The following is a 21856-nucleotide window of genomic DNA, read 5'->3' as shown; positions in this document are numbered from 1 at the left end:
GGCATTGAAAGAGTTAATCGTCAACTAAAATGACATGATCGTGACAGCCCTACATGCGACAAAGTATAAATTAGCCTTTAGTTGCAGATGATTATTGTAATATTGTCTGTCTCCTGAAATGCTTGAGGCTTGGCCTCTCCTGAGGGAAAGTAATCTAGGTCCAGGTGTGATGTGAAGAGAGAGGTGGGATGGGCCTGGTCTTGCCTCAGGAATGGTCTGGAATCACTCAGAATAATCCTTCACTTTGTAGGCACTCTGTGGAACAAAGGCACATGCACAAATGTGTGTGTACACACACACACACACACACACACTCACACTCACACTCACACTCACACTCACACACTCACTTTGCCCAGCCTGGTGCAAACATCCTTTGAAGACCAAAGTGTCTTTTTAAAATAGACGTCCGCTGAAATCAAAAGACGGTGTGTCTTTGTGGGAGGGAGGCAGAGAATCACTGCTGAAACAAGCTGCTTGTTGTCTGAAACACACAGCATTGAACCTGAGTGCCAAGCATTGTGAAAAAGGCAAGTCTTCATTTACTTCCTTGTTGCGGCATGAAAAGAAATGTGGACATGAGTCGGGTTGCCGGATGTATTAGCATAGGGCATGTAAACCACGCAGATTAGCAGGAAAACCACACGTTAGTCAGTCTAATGGTTATGTGCCTTTGCTTCCATCATCTTGTCTGTTTGCCAACCACGTTTATTATGGTTTTCTAGTCTGTGGGTCCTCTGTATGAGCTTGTGAATGACACACAGCTGACACTGTGTCCCGTGCCTGCAAAAGCAGCTGACCTGAGGGGAATCTGTCCACCTTGGAACGGCTTTCAGCGCCACCTTAAATAAAAGGCCCCCACCCCCAAATACGTTCCTCACAACTGACGCTGACATACCTGACAAGGCTGGCGCATCGGCAGCTAATGAAAGAAAGATGCACACAAACACTCGCACATAAACAGAGGAAGAAATAACACACACACACACACACACACACACACACACACACACACACACACACACACACACACACACACACACACACACTCACTCACTGTATTCTGCCAGGTGCGGGTGAAAGTTTATCCCCAAACATAGATGCGTAGCTGGCTGAAATAACCCCTGGGTTCTCTTTGGCTTGTTTCCCTACTGCACTTAGGGAATGGAATTTAAGTACAAAGAAATATCAAATGCGAGCACGAACACACGAACACACACACACAAGCTGTGTGAGCGTGTTTGCTCAGGCCTGTTTTGCTTGGTTGAGCTGTCCTCTACGGTGACCTACGTTCGGTAGGCAGGCATTCCCGTCACTGCAGGCTAAAGCTTTGCTCCACTCCGGCAGACTGGCCCAACCTGTTCTGCATGGGAGGTTGTTCGCTACACCCCCCCACCCCCCCACCCCCCCTCCCATTCATTCTTTCTCTTTCAGTCTCTTGCTTCCCTGTCGGTCGTCTCCATACTTCTGTCTCCACTCTCTTGGCTCTTGGTTAAATTGCCGTCTCCAATTATTGCATACATCATTACTGGTGCCAGAGATGAAGATTTGTAGTCGAGTGCTAAGATACGTGTGTGTGTGTGTGTGTGTGTGTGTGTGTGTCCATTTACATACAAACATTGATTGACATTCATTCTGACTTAAATGTCATTCGTTGATCAAGAAGACGGGGTTGTTTTATGTGGGAGAGAGCATGACCCTTGCCCTTTTGGCCTTTGCTCTTTTATTGGCCTGTTGGCATGCGGGTCGACGGCTGCAGGGGCCTTGCGGGGGGGGGGGGGTCAACTCAGCGGGGTAAAGGAGAGCCCCTGGCCCTGATTGGCACTAGCATGTGTGGGCATTCACACCTCTGCCCCTGGCTTGGCCCTGTTTATGTCGGCCCCCCGGCTCCCTTTGCCGCAGCTAGTCTGGCCCGGCCCGGCCCGGTGCGACGGAAAAAGGAGTTGTCAGCTTTAGCGGCTTTGTGCCGGGGCAGCTGCCACCGGTCAGATGGTTATATTTAAACTTGTAAGGGAAGAGGAGGCACTGCGTGGGCAGAAGCTTTTACACTTGCTACTTGCTGCGCTGTGGGCCAGTGGGGGCACAAAGCTCTTTATCCACACAGAAGCACGGGTAGTGCCAGGCCAGGGGTTGTGGGGGGTGGGGTATGGGGGCTGAGGATGAGATGGCACTAACTAGGCTGGCTCCCTGACTGGGCTCATTAGATTTATCCCAGATACAATGATGATCACTGTGCACCGCTTTAATTAATGATGTGAGCCCCTCGACTCTACTTCCTCTGTGGCTCTTACTGGAATAACTGTGTCGACCCAGCTACAGTACTGTGTGTGTATGTTTGTGCCCCGCGACACTGTTGATGTTTTACCAGAGGTGCTGATCGCGGGTTCGTCTCTCATGACCTTGAGATGTCCTACAGAGCTGCAGAGTCAGGAGAGCGACAGGGACGGCCTCTGGAATGTCAGAACAATCTTGTGTGTGTGTGTGTGTGTGTGTGTGTGTGTGTGTGTGTGTGTGTGTGTGTGTGTGTGTGTGTGTGTGTGTGTGTGTGTGTGTGTGTGTGTGTGTGTGTGTGTGTGTGTGTGTGTGTGTGCGCGCATACTGTGTAGCACGTGTACCTGCCGGTAGTAAATTCCCTTTGACTGTGCCAGAGATCAGACCCACAACTGTTGATCCATGCTGGTCCTTTGAACAGTGGTTCACAGTGGACAATGGACACCCCCTTGTTTGACTAATACACTCCTTAACCCATATAGAGCTGAGGCCGATTCTAAAAACACCTTCTAAATCCTGATCTAAGTTTTCTGAAAAACTTCTAATATTTATTCAAAAATTACAAAAATGTATGTTGCTATATACTGTACATAGCAACAACAACCCCAAAAGGGGTTCTGGGATTGAAAGGTATAGTTACGTATAGGGGTTCCCGGTCTAAATGGGTTAATGTATGCACACACACACACACACACACACACACACACACACACACACACACACACACACACACACACACACACACACACTGTCCCATGAAATGTTGAGTGGATGGATGCATTGTTTAGCATTGCATGCTCTTGGGAGTTACTGGTATCCCACAAAGTAAAATCTAGAGTGTTAACTCTGAAAGTGTACAAATGTACTAATTACACTTTAAGAGTTAAACTAACAGTCCGGATTTTGTTCTGCACAACTGTGATACTAAATATAAACGTTTTCTCGTTTGGGCCCAGAATCCCAGAATAGCCTTGTACAAACGAATGCCCAATACACAGCTGTTAGATGGCCCAAACCCATTACTTACTCAGACAATCCAGTGAAGACGAACAGGAGAGTTGAGAGAATCTCCATGGCATCTCGTGAGACGAATTCAAACAAATGCGATCACAGAAAGCATTCAAACGAATTCCCTGGCGAGTGCCGCCGCAGCAGTCCAATCTGACTGCCACCGCGGCACCCTGCCGCGCTGTGCTTGGAACTGGAAACACATGGAGCTGGTGTTAACCAGCGAACGCTATTCTAACCTTATGAGGACCCGAGGTGGAGGAATACTCCCTCTGGTTCGTTGTGATTTCCTCAAGTTATCCTCCCCCGTGGTTTTATGAAGATGGATAGTCCCCAGAGTTTGGTTTTAGTGTCACAGGGGGCATTATCAGGGTCTTAAAAACCAGCAACACACACTCAGAAGCATGAGTGCAAAAATACACACACACACACACACACACACACACACACACACACACACACACACACACACACACACACACACACACACACACACACACACACACACACATTATATTCCATAGGTAGTGAGATGGGCCTCTGCAATGTTGAAAGCAGATGTTTATGTTGGCTCTTTTTAGTGGTGGAGTTCCAATGGCCCCCAAAGTCCCTCATGCCCCACTCTGCTCTGCTGGACTTAGCTGGGCCCCCCCCCCCCCCCCACTCTTTCACTCTGTTTCACCGGAGCATTTGGACAACAACAACAACACATATCCGGTGATCCACGCTGGCTTTTAATAGAACGCGATGAGTTCATGATTTAGAGTTTCAACACCTCCAGTGTGAGTTGGGGAGTGGGGCACTACTCCTCTCATACTGAACCGCAGCAGACAGACAACTGGTCCTATATGAAAGACAGACCGGTCCATTTTCACATTTTCAGAGGTGTCTCTGGGTGGCTGTAAAGATTTTTTACTGTTCATTAATTGTCACACATGACATGAAGTTATTAAAAACGTCCTTTTAATCATGAACAGAAAGGTTGTCGCTTGAGTGTGTGTGTGTGGGTTTATGTGTGGTGTGTTTGCGTTGATATGTGTGCCAATTTTCAAGGTGCTCTTGGAGTAGAATGCAACAGAATCGCCTCTAGAGTGATGGCTGGCTTAACTCTGCTCTGTCGTTTCAATATCTGCTTTATTATTGTCTCTTCTTGCTCTTTCAACTCTCTAAACTCTTTGTGTTTCTCCCTCTCTCTCCCAGTCTGCCTCTTTGACTGTCGTAGTGCTGGTGGTGGTGTGGGGTAATACAGTGCTGAAAGTTTGAAAGAAGACGGATGGAGGGAGGGGGAGAGAGAGGGAGAGTGACTTGTCTGGGTTGCATTACCGCTGATTTATACTTAGTTGCGTGCCGGTGTCTCGCCCTGAACATAGCCGATCTATAAGCTCACAACGCGTCCCAGCGTGACATGTCACGAGCTTGTAGATCAGCTATTTTTGTTTTGCGTGACACAATGCACAACTAAGTATAAATCAAGCTTGTGCATGTCAGCAGGGCTCAGCTGAGTCAGATGGACAGATCGGACGGGGGAGAGGGCCATCGGCACCAGAAGAGGTTAAAGGTTAAATGGGAGCAGTGGTGGAAAAGCATGTTTTTATGTTTGTATGTGTTTCAAGATTTTTCTTTTGTTTGTTTGTGTATTAAAATGTCCTTGGGTGGTCTGTGAGCGTCACAAACGTAACATGATGCCCATATATGGAGAATATTCTAAGCAACAGTTATATAAACCTTGCTGGTGTCACTGATGATGTCACACTGTGACATCGCTCTGTGATATCACAAGTTTGTGAAATCCATATTAAAATTGGCTACTGGGGAGGCCGGCGGGTGGACCACGGCCACGTCACTCTGACTCTAGTCTGGGAGACTTCGCCTCAGCGCCTGGACAGCAGGGGCGCGACCACTGCGTTCTGATTCAAATCAACAGCCAATGAAGAAAAGGGGGCGGGATCCACATGCAGTGGGTGTTGCATGTAAATAGGAGCGACGGGAAGCAATTTCTCCTTGAGAAATTGCGGCCGCCATTGTTGTGTACTGCTGTTTGCCTCTCGTCGGACTGTTTAGACGAGTTGCACAGCTCTCAGACCGGTAAGAGGCGTGTCCGCTCAGATTCTGAGCGTAAGTTACATCCCGCCCACAAATACCAGGGTTCTGGCCCAGAAGTTTCCTCGCCCCTCCCGTTTGTATGCGAGAGCTGGCGAAAACTTCTGGGAACTCATCAGATTACTCTGACTCAGACATAACCATATAAGTTCCCAGTGCAGCTATGCCCAAATATGGAGTGTGTTTTCTAACCTCAGTGTGTCTTCATGGCATCAGGCGCAAACAAATCAGTCAGCTCCACAAAAGGGGGCATGCCCATATATGGGCATATACTGATGACCTCAGCGATCTCCATATATGGGCATAAAAGGGACATGGACTGACAGATGCAGAGATCTCCATAAATGGGCATATTGGTCGGATTGGCGGTGCGACGTAGGTGTGAGGGCCTCGAGTGACTTTTTGACTCCAAATAGCAGAGGACATGAGGGAGTGTTTGGCATGAAGTCGGTGGGACCGGCGGTTGTCAAGAACCACTGATCCAACAGATATGCCCTAAATGGGACACAGACAGACAGACGGTACAACGGGTATTGCATTACCGGGTGAGGCAAGCATTCCCTACTTGCATCGCTCCCGACTTGCGTGGTCCCAGAGTAGGCCGGTGACCGGTCTAGTTTTTGATATAGGCCGTAATGAGGCTGTATCTGTTATTGTTTAAGTGCGCGTATCATTTACTGCTGGGTCCTATTTGTTGTTGCCCAGCTTTAGTTGTTTTTATTGTGCTTATGTATGCTTGTATGGGCGCAGAGCATGTGTGAGGGCAGGCAGTCGCTACGGGGCACATGTTACTCGTTTAGTTGGTTTTCATCAGCTCCCCTCTGCGTTCCGTTGTTTATACTCCACAGTTCTCTCTTTCTGTTGCTCTCTCTCTATCCCATTCCCTGCTCTCTTTATCTCCTCTTTGTCTCTCAGTTCACTCTTCTGCTCTCTCAAATAGTCTGCGTTTGTTTAGACCTCAGCCTCTTTAATTCCGGGTTCATTTCATTGTCATCGAGACTCCGGCAGGTCTTTTGGGTCTGACTGCTTCAATGTGGGAGAAAACACAGTCGCCTGAACCGCCGTGTGGAAATCCCCCCCCCCCCCCAGCCTTTTATCTGCACGGCCTCAAATTGAACAGTCCTACAGCGTCCAGAACAAGTATCGCGTTTCTCACTCAATAGCCACGGTCAAGGGCATGAGAAACTGGAGTCTGTATTTCCACCGAATGGCAGACAGATTGAAATCCCAGCCTTTTATTAATAATTATGGATTGGAGGAGGATTTTTTTTAAATAAAAGGTACAGTAGTAGCTTCTGTACTGGCAGTGTCATACCCTCGATGCATAGCACGATGACATCATTTCAGGTGTAATGTTAAAACGATCGTGTATAGGCCCCAAAACACACCTTGTAAAGACTGCTCAGTGCTCACAGTCTTTAATAATTTCTTTTTTTAATTTGTAATTTTCCCACATAGTTATTTAGTTTTTATTTTCTTTAAATGTTTTAATTATACCATACCCTTTTCTTAAAATACAATATGTTATCTCTTATTTGTAAAGTGTGTTTGAGTTTACTCAAAAGTGCTTATTAGAGGTATTATTGGGTTAGAGATCATTCAATTGAGGAATGGGATTAGTGTGGCTATGGTCAGTGTAAGGATCTGGGAGGGCTGTTGAGGGCCAGCAGTTGGCCAATGAGATATTGTGAGATCAAACTTGCTTGTAGAAATTGGGAACTGATTCCACCTTTTATAAAATGATCCTGTCTTAATATAAATTGAGTATAACCTCAGTGTAACCATGACTGAAATTATTCTCTAATTGGTGGGTAGCTTCAAGTGAACAGTAACACTCGGTGCAATTTAGGTAATGTGTTGGCAACTCCGATTGATGGTGTTTTAGATGCATGCGTGAAAGGATGCTGTTATGCTTAATTTATACTTTGCTGCATGCCAGTGTTGCGCGCTGAAAATTTGACAAAAGTTGACAACGCATCGCGACACGTTGTAGATGGGCTACTTTCTGCGAGCAACGTATAAAAAGTATTTATAAAAGTATTCATCAGGCTTTAGTTTGCCACTAAACCTATGCACAGAACACTATCAAGATACCCACACTCTGTGGTGTTGATTAATCATTTCTCTACATTCTTCATTCATGCATCATTACTTACCCAGTCTTTTAGAGTTTTCACAATGTGTGTTTGTAGCTATGTTTTGGTTTTTTCGAGCACCACAGGATTGTTCTTTTTCATATTTTTATTTCATCGTTTGCAGGGCCGGTGGGCTTTCCACACCACAACCCAAATTTCAACAGCACATTGTTGTTCTTAAAAAAAAGATTTCCATCTAAGAATCCTTGCAGCAGTTGATAAGTCAGCCAACACTGTGTATTGAACCACGACCAACATGCTCACTCACTGTTCTAGTTATGACTCTTCCCAAAACCAACTTCGCTGGAACTGAAAAATGTTGTCAGACTAAAGTCTCATTTCCAAACCAGTCAGTCAAGAACTGGTGGTTGTTACCTCTGAGGTTTGATTGACACTAAGCCACATGTCTTCCAAATGGTTTTTCCGTTGCTTTGTCATGCTGATTGCGCATTAGGCCATAGTTTCCAATACTTAACAGCATGCTAAACAGAGACAATGAAGATTATTGTGTTAACGTTTTCTCTCTGCTGTGGTTTCTGCAGGGTCAGACGGTGTCTCTCCAGCCTGTGGCCAGGATAGAAGAGATTCTCTATCAATACCATCCCATTCACATCGAAACATATGGGCCGCTGGTACCACAACTGGATCAACTCGATAGACTTGGGTATGAAGTCCTGCACACACTTATCTACACACTTAACTACACACTTCCGCTGAGGACATGGATGGGGTCATTTATCCGCTTCTTCAAACCACGAGAGTATAACAGAGGTTTCAGTTTGCGTTCTGAGACAGAAGCACAACGATCAGGTTCACTGCTCAAACAATAAACTGAAATCATGGGACTGATGGAATTTCAAATGGAGTTGGCTTCAAGCTCTTGTCTGTTGTTGAGTGCATTGCAAATGCAGAGCAGAGAGCTGCTACGCTGTTGGCCTCATCTGGGAAGCCTGGCTCCTCTCACTAAAGTCTCCCCTGATTAGCTGGGAGGGTGGAAGCAGGGTATGGGGGGTAGACCGAGAGAGAGAGAGAGAGAGAGAGAGAGAAGGAGAGTGAGAGGGAAACGACCGGTATTGCCATGCCAGAAGCCGCTACAGTGCCTCTGCAGGAGTGTCCATTAACACACACAGGAAGTGCTTTCCCCCCCGACGGCCCCCATGGGCCAATCAATCCACGACGCCATTGGTCCAGTCCTCACCAAACACAGGCCATCCATCAGACAGTTCAGCACCCTGCCGTCTGCACTGCAACTGGCTGGCACTAAAGCCTGCCCACACGCTGGGAAGAGCCTGCTTTTATTGGGTGAGAGAGGCAAATTTAGATGATTTTTCCCCCTTTTTTTTAAGACATTGATTGGTGGAAACTTTCTGTGATGTTTCAGCCTTACTGTAACCGGCATGTTGCTGAGATGTGCACATTTGAACACGTTTAAGCCCCATTTCTTCAAAGAAATCTGATGCACTCCAAACTATTTAAAAGCTTTTATTTTATATGGCTTAATATGCTAAAACAGGCCCAGTATGCTTATGGAACCCTTTATCCAAAGAGCACCCAACTATATATTTCTTGGACACGAGCTGTAACGCCTTCCAGACTATCTATGTTTCCTATATTTTAAGCTCTGTTGTGACTTTGCTAATTTTTCGTGGCACTTTTTCGTGTCACATAGTATTAATTCTGCACAAAGAATGCCACTATTTATTTTTGTTTCATTTTGTTTGCGTCTACCTAATTACGTGAAGAGGCACCTAATTATGGTGGCTGTTTTCCCCCATGACGGATTGGAGGAGTTTAGGTAGAATAACTGGCAGTTCTTTACATTATGTATGCAGCGGAATGCTGAGGTTCAACTTCTTTTGGCCAGGCTAATCAATATGCAGATGAAACGCATCACACAATGTTTGCTGCGTGCTGGAGCTGAGTGGGGGCAAAAAAGGGGACGGGGGGGGGGGGGGTTTGGCAGTAGGGCTGGGGGGTCCGGTGTCAGCAGTTCAGTGGTCCTGGTGGACCTGCACTGGAGAGGAAGGTCTTTGCCACTGAGATAAATGAGGCCTGGCTCAATGAGGAATGCCAGTCCCTCCGGCACACAGGCCGCAAGCAACGACACAGACTGGCCCAGTCTGACAAACCACAACTCCCAGGATGCAGTGTGTGTCTGTTAAGTACAACCCAGAAATACTGCTGACACTTCTGCGCAGTAGGCGATTTGCGATTTCAGCTGGGTTTGGGGTTTTGTGCATGCACACTCGAACGTAGAGTACATAAACGCACACATACTTAAGCACGCGTGCACGTCGTTCCACAGTCACTCAAAGCCAGTAGGACGTTTAGTGCCATACGCACTCCCACTCACCCCCATTGTTCCAACCCCAGCTTTTTGGCAACAATAGAACTCTTGTGTGATGTGGTAAGATTGAACAGCGTGTGTGCGGAGGAGAGCGAGAACACAGACCCAAGTTGAACGAGTGAAAGTGAATCCCCCTGTGTGAAGCGTCGAGGCTCCTATGACCTGTGAAGGGAATCTGGGTGAATGTGTGAGGGGATTGGGATGTGTCTACGTGTGGATGAGGTGAGGGGGCCACGAGGGGCCAGGCGCTTATTTTTAAAACAGGGCTGTTTGTCTTGGTCAGGGCCCACAGTGACAGCAGCACCAATGGTGATTTGTCTTGGACACGGGTGTCAGAATGGGACTGGAGAGTTGAGCTCACACACTGGGCTCCCCGGTGGCCCCCCGGGGCCCTCTGGGGGCCCCTCGGTCTCCGCACAGGATGTCCACTCAACACAGGCCCTGACCGGAGGCTCGCGTTTTTGTTTCAACTCCCTCTTTCGTACCACCGCACTCTTTCTCTCTCCCACTCTGTCTCACTGTCTGTCTTTTTCGCCTTGTCCCTTTGCCCCCCAAAAAACCGCAGGAGCACTGCACGCCTGCCAGGAAAAAGATCGGCCACGCCCCTCTCTCTCTCTCTCTCTCTCTCTCGCTCTCTCTCTCTCTCTCTCTCGCTGTCTCTCTCTCGCTGTCTCTAACTCTGCCGGCTGTACCTGAATAAATATGGGCTGAGCGGAGCTCTTATTAAAGACAGCTGCCTCAATACTGGAATAAAGAAAAAGGTCTGCGTTTTCAAGCAACAGGGGCCTCTGAAAGTGTCCATTCAGCTTCCAGCGCCTCTACCACACACACACACACACACACACACACACACACACACACACACACACACACACACACACACACACACATGCAATCTTCCATATGTTTCCCCTGATGTGTATAGGTGTGTATGATTTGCCACAGACTGTAGAACCCCAACAGTGTGAGGTTCCTATGATGGCAGCATTATGCTGTCCTCTTCATTGACTAGCACATACCTGTGTGTGTGTGTGTGTGTGTGTGTGTGTGTGTGTGTGTGTGTGTGTGTGTGTGTGTGTGTGTGTGTGTGTGTGTGTGTGTGTGTGTGTGTGTGTGTGTGTGTGTGTGTGTGTGTGTGTGTGTGTGTGTGTGTGTGTGTGCTGCACATGACACAAGTAAGAATAAAGGACTTCTGACAGCCCTTGATGAAATGACATGCCACGGCTTCTTGCTCTTATGTTGAGCATTCAAAGCCTTTAATAAACAAAAAGTTAAATTAGAAGCAAGTACTCTCCACATGTAAGTGTTCCAGTTATCCGTATTTATGTTGTCAAAGTACTGCCTAGGAGTCACAAAATAAAGGAGCTTGGGAGATGTTTACTCTGACATGGCTGTGATGTGAATCCCAGCACATAACGTAGCCACCCCACCCCCATCCCCACCCCCCTCCTCACGGACGCAACCTGAACAAGAGCACTTGTATACATCTCAACACATGTTACTATTCAAGTCACGTTCGCAATGTTTGTTAGGAGGGATGTTATTGTTTGTTTGAGCCCGAATGTACAGATTCCGGAGAACCTGGCGGAAGAATTAACTATCTGCCTTCTTTGTTTGTGTGCACGGATGAGCATGTGGTGTCTGAGTTTGTTTTCTACAAGGCTAGCTTCTTAAGATCTGGCTGCGTAGGCGATGAAAGACTAACTGGGATCTTGGACAAGGACAAATCATAGGGGGAGGTGGGGGTGAGGGGTTGGGGGTGGAAGAGGAATTGGCAGCGGCACATTGAAGAATTCAACTCAAACCTCAAGTGCTGACAATGAAAGCTAGAGAGAACAGTTGTTTGTGTTGGCACAGGGTGCCCTGAAATTAGTCCATCTTCCTGACAGGGGTTGCTCAACACGCTTCGCCAAATGCCAGTGCGGATAATATTTTGAAGTTTTCGCCTCCTCCCCCTCCCCGCCACGGCTCTCTATAATTGGTGGAAAAAGTGAGGTTTTTCTGCTGGGAGTGCTTGTCAAGCATCCGTCTCTCGTCGGCCCGGGTGAAGGGGAGCAGCTGAACGAGTCGGGGTGTTTAGTCTGGTGCTCCTCTCTCCTGGGGACTCGCTGCTCCGCACCGGAAAGTAGTGCTTCTTTTCTAGACTGAAGCAGAACCCTGGACACTCGACTGAAGGCTTACGAGGTGCAGATAACAGGGCTACTTTGCTGCATTGTCACCTTCACGAGATCATCACTGACAACATCCACTCTCCCCAATCCAACCCACCCCACCCCAATGTCACTGTCTAAATCTTTTTATTTGGCATAGCCTTTCCACACATCACTTTTCATGTACATTACAAAATAATTGCACGCCCACACAGATACACACATGCACACACACACTCACTCATATACACACACTCATATACACACACGCGCACACACACGCCTGCGCACGTGCTTACACAGACACTCACACAGACACATTCACTCACAGACGGGCAGTGTCTTAGGTACTCTGATTTGAGGCTTGCTTTGCTTCCTGGTCTGGATGGGAGCCAGAGGTTAATGGGTCTCTGAGTGATGTTGTCCTCCTGCCTGTGTTCTTTAGCGCTCCACCCAGCCCTTGGCTGGTGCGGGTATGTTTGTGTGCCCATGTATGATGCGTGTTATGACGGTGTCGATATTCCAGGCAGACTGCACTTCTAGCCTCACTTTCTGACACTGGCCTGGTTCCAGTTTTGTTAGTTCATTTTCCCACCACTGACCAGGTCTGTCTCTGTGAGTTGGCAAGCAAAGCAGCAGAGCATGGATGGACCTCACTTGACGACCTCTGAACCTTGTGTCTGCTATTACCAAACCACAGCACATTATATAAGGTCTAAGCTGCATACAATCATTACAATTTACAATTTGCCATTTAGCACTCTCTTATCCAGAGCGACTTATAAAGTACAAGATTGAAGTAAGTGGCATGAACCCTAGTCAACAAATGACAGTTGTAAATGGTCAAGTCAAAGAAGACTACAAAGAAGTGCTACAAAGTAACTATGATACCAGGTAAACATCAAACCTAGCATCTGTCTAAATAACATTATTAATTTGTGGTCAAGCAAACAGTATGGCTAAATAACACAACATGTGAACAACATACATATTGCATAGTATAACTATCAAAATGAATCATTATGATCACAGGATCAACATGGGAATGGCGTCACTCCAATGTGGATCTCAGACTTGGCTAAAATGTAGATCTCGGACTTCATGTGGCCAGTCTGTGACATAAGTCATCTATGATGTCACTCGTCAAAGACATATCTATGACATATGACTCCATATTTGGGCACGGTTTCAGCCCGGTCAGAGTCCCATTAGCCTGAGGCTACGAGCTCAATCCATGGTCTTGAAGGGCGGACCCAAACACAGCCGCCTGGATTTGTGCGTGGCTTCCTATTGCTTCACCAATCTATGTCCCCGCCTCCCCTCCCCTCCCCCCCTCGGCCTGTGCACGGAGCACGCTGACGTCACCAAATTTAGAGCGACGCCCCTCTGCACTCTGATTGGTTAGGAGATAACAAGGTCCAAGACCATCGTTCTTGCATCGCTCCCCCAGGCTTTTTTTCTTTTGTAACAAAAAAAAAAGCCTGGGTTTCCGAGGCTAGAGTCCCATTGACTTCCACCAGGCTGGGTGGTTTACAGAGAGCTGTCAGTCATGGGATTGAAACCGATAGGACCCAAGGAAGCTGTGGGGGGAAATTATGCTTCAATGACGTACGGTTTAACTTTTTGCATTTGTGGCATCCCTGTGGGCAAAATAGAAAGCCCTTTTGGAGGTGCACTCTATACTATAGAGCAGTGGTAACCAACCTTTTCAAGCCTGCGAGCACTTTTTTTATTCCGATGTGTAAGCCGAGATCTACCACTACAAGATGTTCCAAAAAAACACCATAAGTAAGACCTCATATGTACTTTTGCAATGTCTGACAGGCTCAATCTATTTGCATACATCCCCACAAAGGATAGTAGTCTAAATATGAATAAACAAAATTACACATTTTGGCGGCGAAATGTATACAAATTACAAAATATTTGGACATTTCTTTATAAAGTTGATTAAAACACACAGGGACATGAAATAAATTCCTATTACAGATATATATTCTTCAATGCACAATATTGACTTCCTCATCAATTAATATTCACGTTAGGTATTCTGTTCAATTGATTGATTGATTTTGTTTTTGTTTGTCATCAATTGTTAGGGATACATTTCACAATACAATATCGATACGATATAAACATTTTTTTCAATTATCAACGTTGGCCATCATCTTCAGTATAAAAGTGTTTTATTTATAAAACACATACAAAAAAGTTATTTGTTTACCAACATTGAGACTGGATGCACAGGTGATTGTTTCACGCAATCAATTCTCAACCTGTTGTTTTGGGGTGCGCTGGTTTACCCCCTCTTGTGTGTTGGCTGGTGAGGCGCGTCCTAGCGAGACCTGATAGAATGGGTTTCATTGCGCGCATACTGGTTGCACGCATACTGGTTCTTATCAGTGTGACGTCATCTGTTAAGGGGTCTATACTGCTTAAATACAAATTCCACTAACATTATAGTCATATAATATTCTTGTCATCTGGACTTTACCACCAAGTGTTACCTAGTTATTAACAACAGCTTGAACAAAATATCGAGCCAGCCCAGAGAGGGTCGCTAGATTTTTTATGGCTTTGATGCAATCTTAGATTAGATGATGTTGGCCTATTTGACAGTGCAGAAGAATAATTTCCTTGATGCATATAACATTAACGAGAGTCAATGAGCATCAGCTGGACACAGACACACACACACACACACACACACACACCTGCTCTCTGCAGTGCTCTAAACTGAAAGTCTAATTTCTCTCAAAAAGCCCTTGAATATGATGGAATTACTGTGATTATGGTAAGCTCTCATTTCATATCACACACACCATACAGTAAGAACTCCTGTGACTTTCACTAGCCCCCCCCCCCCTCGCAAACATATATCACCAAAAATATTTTTGTGATCTACTGTGACGGCTTTGATGATCGACCTGTAGATCGCGATCGACCTGTTGGTTACCGCTGCTATAGAGTATATACTACACGGCCTGAAAAGTTCGGGAACCCTTGCTCTATAGAGTCTATAGAGCAAGGGTTCCCAAACTTGTCAGACCGCGTCCCCAAAATAATCATATAAACTGGGGACCCCCCACGCTGTCAAGCACATATTGTAGGCATTACATTTAGCCCGAGTCGTTTCCACAGATATATATTGTGAAAATAGCCGAACTACAAGCTCACAATGCCTATGGACAACCGTCTATCCGACCCAACTCAACGCAGGGCACTGCACTCCCTCGGGTTCTCGCCGATGAGGCGAGGACTGAGGCCTGGACTTCGAAGATTTTGTCTCGAAGTTGGTCAGTCGGTCAGTCCCAGATAGGGGCATGGTCCTGGACAACGGGATTATATATAGAGAGAGAAAGATGGAGTGTCTTCCTTGGGCCGCTGGAAATGTGCATGCAAAGTTTGACGCCTCTCAGTCCAGTCAGTGGTGTCTGAGACTAGATGTGCACAGGCACACAGACGGATACACACATGGAAAGAAATGAAGACGAGTGATAAAAGGAATGAGGAGTGCCAAAGGGTGAGGTAGAGTCTGAAGAGGTGAGTTTTCAGACTGTGGCTGAAAATATGGAGTGAGTCTGCAGTCCTGATTGAGGGGGAGGTCATTCCACAGATTGGGAGCTAGGATGGGGAAGAGCCTAGGATGGGGAAGAGTCTAGGATGATTGAAGCGATGGCCAGCAGAGTGTCGTGGCGAAAGGGAGGGATAACGTCTGGGGACTTCTAAACGAGTTAGTTGCTAGAACAGCTGCGAGAATGGCCGCTAACAAACCCACGCCTACTGCTTTGGAAACTAATCATGTCACTGCCACAATTTTGAAGGACCGCCCTAAAGACTTTGATTGGTTCTGCAATCTGCAATGCTGTTTTTTGGGGGGGGCCAGGCAGTGCAAGCCTCGCGCTGTCAGTTCCGCATGCCTCAAATGATGTGCAATTGAAAGACAGTTGGAGAGAGTTGCATAACCTCTTGAAATAACCTAAAAATAATAATAGGCACTCTACATATTTATTTATATTTTTACACCATTTAGCTTTATACTACCAATGACCATATATTCATCGCAAAGCCTATTTTGCTTTGCGATGAATATATGGTCATTGGTCACCCTATCTAGTATCGCAGATGGGGCTGTGCCCCATGCGTGTGGGGTCTTAAGTGTGCAGGAAGGGGTGTAGGTGCCATGCCCTTGATTGCTGTGTGGGTCATCACCAGTGAATTGGATGCGGGCAGTAGCTGGAAACTAGTGAATGGAACGCAGAATGGGAAGATGTGAAAATGTACTCGCGTATCCGTCTCGCTCTCTCTTCCTCTTTTCCTTCTCTGTTGAGAGAATGCAAGTCAGCCGTGATATGGTTTTCCTTTTGCCCACAATATATAGAGAGCTGTAGCGTAGCGCGTGCCGGTTTGTGGACGGTCGCTCCAGAGGGACAGTTGGAATATTGTTTTCTTTCTTTTTTAGAGAAATGCTCCTCAATGGCTTTTCCATGTGTCCCAAGTTCTCTGATCCCTACAGGGATCATGTCCCATTTGATGGTCCCGGGGCCCGCCAGGGCCCGTGGGGGGGGGGGGATCAAGAGGTCATTGACCGCGGAGGACCCAGTAAGCAGTGCTGGGATGGCAGAGTGCTGAGAGAGGGGAGTCTTGACGGCAGCAGAGCGATGGCACCTCAGAGAGAGGGGCGCTCATGCTCTGGGCCTCAAGCAGTCACTCACTCTCTCTTTCTCTCTCTCTCACTCACACACACACACAGCTTTGATGCTTGAAGTTATGGGCTGGATGAAGGCGAGTGAGGCGCCGTCTGGTATGACCTCAGATGAACTCCCTCAAGAACAGAGGTCTTTGATGTAGTTTTACTACTATTAGATAATGTCTCAAGACACTTGTTTTGCTTTCATTCAGGCAATTAGAATGTTCAATCTTGTTCCTATAAAATGCCATTTATGAGAAAACGGTTCATGATTAATTGTGTGCGGCTTTCACACAACAATAGCCAATAAACCCCCCCCCCCCCCCTCCCAAGAAGAATAAAATCAACTTTTTTTGTTGCCACCATATCAGAGACCTCAAGCTAGTCTTGGGTTCTTGGATATCCGATACAGCGCTTTCTTCGACACCTTGCTCTCGTTGCACGTGCCAGTGTCGTGCGCTACTAGATCAAGCCTGGCCGGTAACCAAAGACTTCAAGGCATCTCTCCTCTTGGCCATTTATACGCCTCTACGGTTAACACCAGAAAGCTCGATGGCGGCAGCCGCGGAGGTGCACAGATTTTAACATTTGCATAGCCAAAAGAGGGCTACAGGTACTATAAAAGTGAGGCGAGTCTTGAGCCTTCAAGCTCAGCTATTTGACTTGCAAACCGGTCTGTGTCAACGGCGTGTGCTCCAGCTTCATTCTCTGTCCACAGAGTCACTTCCCAGCTTCGCTACTCGGCTTATTATAGCTGCTTACTCTCCTCATTACTAGCCAGGGAAGAAACAGAGTGGTGTGTAGTCGCTGTGCTGTACTGTACTGTACCAACCCCCCACATCGAAGCCATTATCCTTGTCTGTCTCAGTAAACAGACCATTAACAGACACAGTCAGCGGAGGCCAGATCCCCATTGTTTTTCCCTCCCATAGATCTGTGCAAATATTGATCTTGAGGCCTTTGAGGATGAGTCATAATAATAAGCGCATACTGTATTCGAGCATAGTACTCTGACTCTGTCGGGGAGGCTTTTTACTTGTGGATGAGTCATTTGTGACCCAGTGAAGGGCTAAAAGGAAATGGAGGGAGCAATAAATGGGGGTGGGGGGTGTTCCGGTCATACCAAAAGGAGGTCTGGTTTCTAGTGTTATTTTTTTTTTGCTCTCTGCAAGGCCGTGTGCCAGGGGTCAATCCAAATCCCCAGACAGACAGACAGACAGACGGACCCCGGCCAGGCTCAAACCAGGCCCCCCCAGTGAAGGGGGACACCGGTGGGGCAGGGATCTCCTGGGGTAGCGGCCTCCTCCTGCCCCCAGGTTTATTTTTTGTCACTGACTGCAGGCGGCCGGGTCAACAACACCTTGTAGAGGGTGAGGTGATGTCTTCTGACTATTTATACCTACACACACACACACACACACACACACACACACACACACACACACACACACTCATCTGTGTGTTTAGAGGTATGTAAAGCAGCCACTGTCAAAAATAGCAGATCTATATCGCGATGCAACACGTTGTGAGCTTATAGATCGCCTATTTTCGGCAAATGACTGTGCAACAAATAATAAATCAGACTTTAGGCTTGCATGCTTTGACTTGAGGACTCTTCCACTTTGTCCCTTTTCTCATGCACACACACACACACGCACACACCCCAACACAACTGAAGCCCTGCTTGCACCCCCTCCCCTTGCCCCAAGGGCAGAGGGCTCATTGATGTACAGAGGGATTATCAGGCTCATTTTCCCCTCTTAAGAGCCGGGAGAAAGAAAACAAACTCCCGTCATGTGGGGCTAGGCTGTGGGGACTTGCTTCACACACAACTAATTGTAGGAGTTGCCTCTCTACTATGATGTATGAATCCCCCGCCCCCCTCTCCTCACTCTACCTTTCCCTGCCTTTGTGTTGTGTTTTTCTCTCTCGCCCCCCTGGTCTCTCTGTTCTCTTACCAGCTCCTCTTGTTAATTGAAATCCTTGCTGCCTCTCCCTGATGCTCGAGGTGCTCCCGTAACCGATACCTGTGGAGGAGAATCCCCATGGGAGAGCTCTATTCTTCTTACGGTGCACCCGTCTTCTATTCCCAACATGTTACATTTATCTATGTATCCAGGCACTCTTGCTGTGTGTGTGTGTGTGTGTGTGTGTGTGTGTGTGTGCATGCGTGCGTGCGCTCGCTTGCATGCTATATGGGTGTGCCTCGTGCTAGCAGCCATTCACTGAACAGCATATGCCCTCTTCTATTGTTTACGGCCCCATTTGGTTAACGATGACACCGATATCATATCATTTTTCCTCACCCTCCAGTCCAGTTTGTTCACTCTGCTCTCTTTGGGGGGTGGGGGGAGTAATCAGGAGAGAGAGACACACACAGAGAGAGGGAGAGAGAGAGATGCTCCCTGTGTCAAGTGGCTAGCAGGGTGTGTGATGGCTCTACCAAGTCCATATCTGTGAGAGTTACTGTATGTTATACTTGTGGCGCTGTCAGTCAGTCAGCCAGCCAGGCAGCCTTTACTGCCCCCACCAGGCCAGATAGAGGAGGTGCAACTTAGGGGAGCTGCAGGGCAAAGTAGAGCTGTGTAGATGGGCAGTGACAGGTGACGCTCACACAAGGAAGTGAAGTTGTATTTGGGCCGGCTGTAGGCTGCTACACAAAAGGCCTTTATCGCAGGCCCTCAATAATGCAGTCATTCACAGATGCGAAAACAAAGCGTAGCTCTTGGCCACTGATACCAGCCAGAGGTTTCCATGAGGACAGCTTGCAGATTGTCAATCACTCTAAATGAGCATGTATTGCTATATGCGTTAATGTCAAGTGTCACCCAATGCTTGTGTTAACACTCCAAACGTGTTCTCCCTTTAACTAAGTGTTACTGATACCCTCTCTCTCTCTCTACCTCTCTCTCCCTCTATATCTCTCTCTCACTTTGGGATGCGGAGAAACAGACATAGGCTGTCAGCGGTGATGATAAGACACATGATAATGGATAAGCGGGCTGTGGGCTCACAGGAGTATGATGTCACCAAGTGCCCTCTACACACACATGCAGACACACACACGCACACATGCACACATACACGCAGAAATAATGTGACGGACAGCACGTAGTCTAATGGTTGAGGATCTATCTCACACTCTGGTGTCCCAGAGGAAACCGCATTCGATGGAAAAGAGTGTGACCTGTGACCCGGTGGTGATGAAAGGCTGCTGTTGACAGATATAGTATACCTGTGAGAGTCCTCTGTGTTTGGCTTGACTGCAGGGGCTTTGGTTTCTGCACCATAGGCCACAGTCCAACTCACACATTCTCCAATGGTGAAATAGCCTGCTGGTACATTGGTTTGCTGTTGGCGAGATGCAAACCACACCGCCGCCCCTAGGTAAACAATGTACTGAAATGCATGTGGATTGGGTAGACAAACACGAATATGGGCATTCATGCGCGCACACTCACATAAACACAATTCACTCAGTGCTGTGTGTTACAGCCCTGCACAGGGGTGCTTTTACACTCACGCTGTGTGTGTGTGTGTGTGTGTGTGTGTGTGTGTGTGTGTGTGTGTGTGTGTGTGTGAAGGAGGGGCAGATGGGGTAGCAGCCCTGTGAGTGTAACTGGAGCTGCCTTAGGAATGTGGGGTGGGGGGGGGTGAAGGAGGGGTGTTTTGGAGGAGCAGAGTGGGGGGCAGTGGGTTGGGGGGCAGCTTGAGGGGGCGGGTTGGGTGATTAGGGGGTGACAGCTGAGTGCTGACCCCTCTATAATGACAAATCATCTGGCAGGTGTGTGGCTCGGTAGCCCCCCCCCCCCCCTCTCATTCCCAGGCCAGGATTCCCAACCGCTGCTAGAGCGGAGCGCTAAAGGAAGGCTTCCGGACATCGACACTGGACTGCTGTCCAGTAGACTCATGACGCCTGGTCTTCCTGGCCTTTCAGAGTTATAAGTGGGATATAGCCTGTCCGGTATTTTATCCCCTGCCTCCTCCTTTTAGATGACTTGATGCAACAGGCTAAGCTCCTACATTTTAATAAACATAGTTAATGAGGAGGCTCTGTCCTCCGAGGTGCGACCATTGATTTGACTCTGTAGACAATGTTGTTTTTCCATGCTGAATTCGACAGAATACTGTGCGCGTCATCCCGACGTGCCCAAAAGTTGACAGACAGACAGGCTGAACCGGAAAGCCTCTGATCTTTGGTGCCGCAGCAACAACTGCTGTACCCGGATCAGAGATGGTGCTGTGGGAGTGGACAGGTGCCAATCTGATGCCTGGTCTGGGGTCAGCACTGAGACCTTTGAGAAGGTTGTGGATCAGGAAGGGAACATTTTAGAGCAGATGGCCATTCAATAGACTTTAATACTTTCATGTACATTAGTCTCACTCACAGAGAAACTCATTCATAACAAACAGGCCCATACAGTATACTGTTCATCCCATAGTCTGTGGAAGACTTTTTTTTCCCCCCGCTTCCCAAACTCATCTCACAGACTGAATTGAACCCCCTTTACGGGATGCATTTGGCCCATGGGCCGAAGGTTTGACACCCCTGTGAGAGAACAACCTGCTGTATAATACACACAGGCATGTAAAGTTGTCATGCATGTGGAGCCAGAATGCCTCATTCCACAATGAGCATTGTTTAAGACTGATTCAGATTCCTGCTTTGTCTCATGCGTCTACTTTGTGGTTTGGATGTTCATTAAGTGTCTGACTGCTATCTGAAGTAGCCATTGTTGCATTATAGGACTCTTTCCCCCCCCCCCATCTCCATCATGACTGGGCTTCCCCAGATCTTCTTACTTCAGCCAACACATGGAGTCTAGACAGGGGGGCCCAGACTCAGCCTGCGACTCCCCATCTGATATCTACTACTACAAACTCGGGCTGTTTTCCCTCCGGAGTCCTGACTCCCGACCTTGCATGCTATTTCCCCAGCAAAGAAGCCAAATACCCACCTACCCCCCCCCCCCCCCCCCTGGCTTCATCGCCCATCCAGACAATACAAAGAGGAGCCACACATTCTCAGCTGGAACTCACGCGGAACCCAGCGGAACATTTCGCCACTTATCTTTTCATTTTGAATTAGAGACGGGGCGGTGTGGTGTTTTCCAGGCGACGGGAGCAGGGAATACGTTCAGGGTACCGTCGGGGA

The 21856-nt window shown here is 47.5% G+C and overlaps 1 protein-coding gene across 1 annotated transcript in view; it reads left to right on the top strand.

Moving 5' to 3' along the window:
- The window catches only part of mnat1 (MNAT1 component of CDK activating kinase), a 50624-nt gene that overhangs the window by 24526 nt on the left and 4242 nt on the right, over nt 1–21856 (top strand). Inside the window, exon 7 of the mRNA XM_080413245.1 lies at nt 8057–8178. Within this exon, the coding sequence (XP_080269371.1) occupies nt 8057–8178 (122 nt within the window). The remainder of the gene's footprint in view (nt 1–8056; nt 8179–21856) is intronic.

The sequence above is a fragment of the Gymnoscopelus braueri genome (genome assembly GCF_963280865.1).
Source record: "Gymnoscopelus braueri genome assembly, chromosome: 19".
NCBI classification, from domain to species: domain Eukaryota; kingdom Metazoa; phylum Chordata; class Actinopteri; order Myctophiformes; family Myctophidae; genus Gymnoscopelus; species Gymnoscopelus braueri.
The sequence above is the reverse complement of the archived record's forward strand: the minus strand, read 5'-3'. Positions and strand labels throughout refer to the sequence as shown.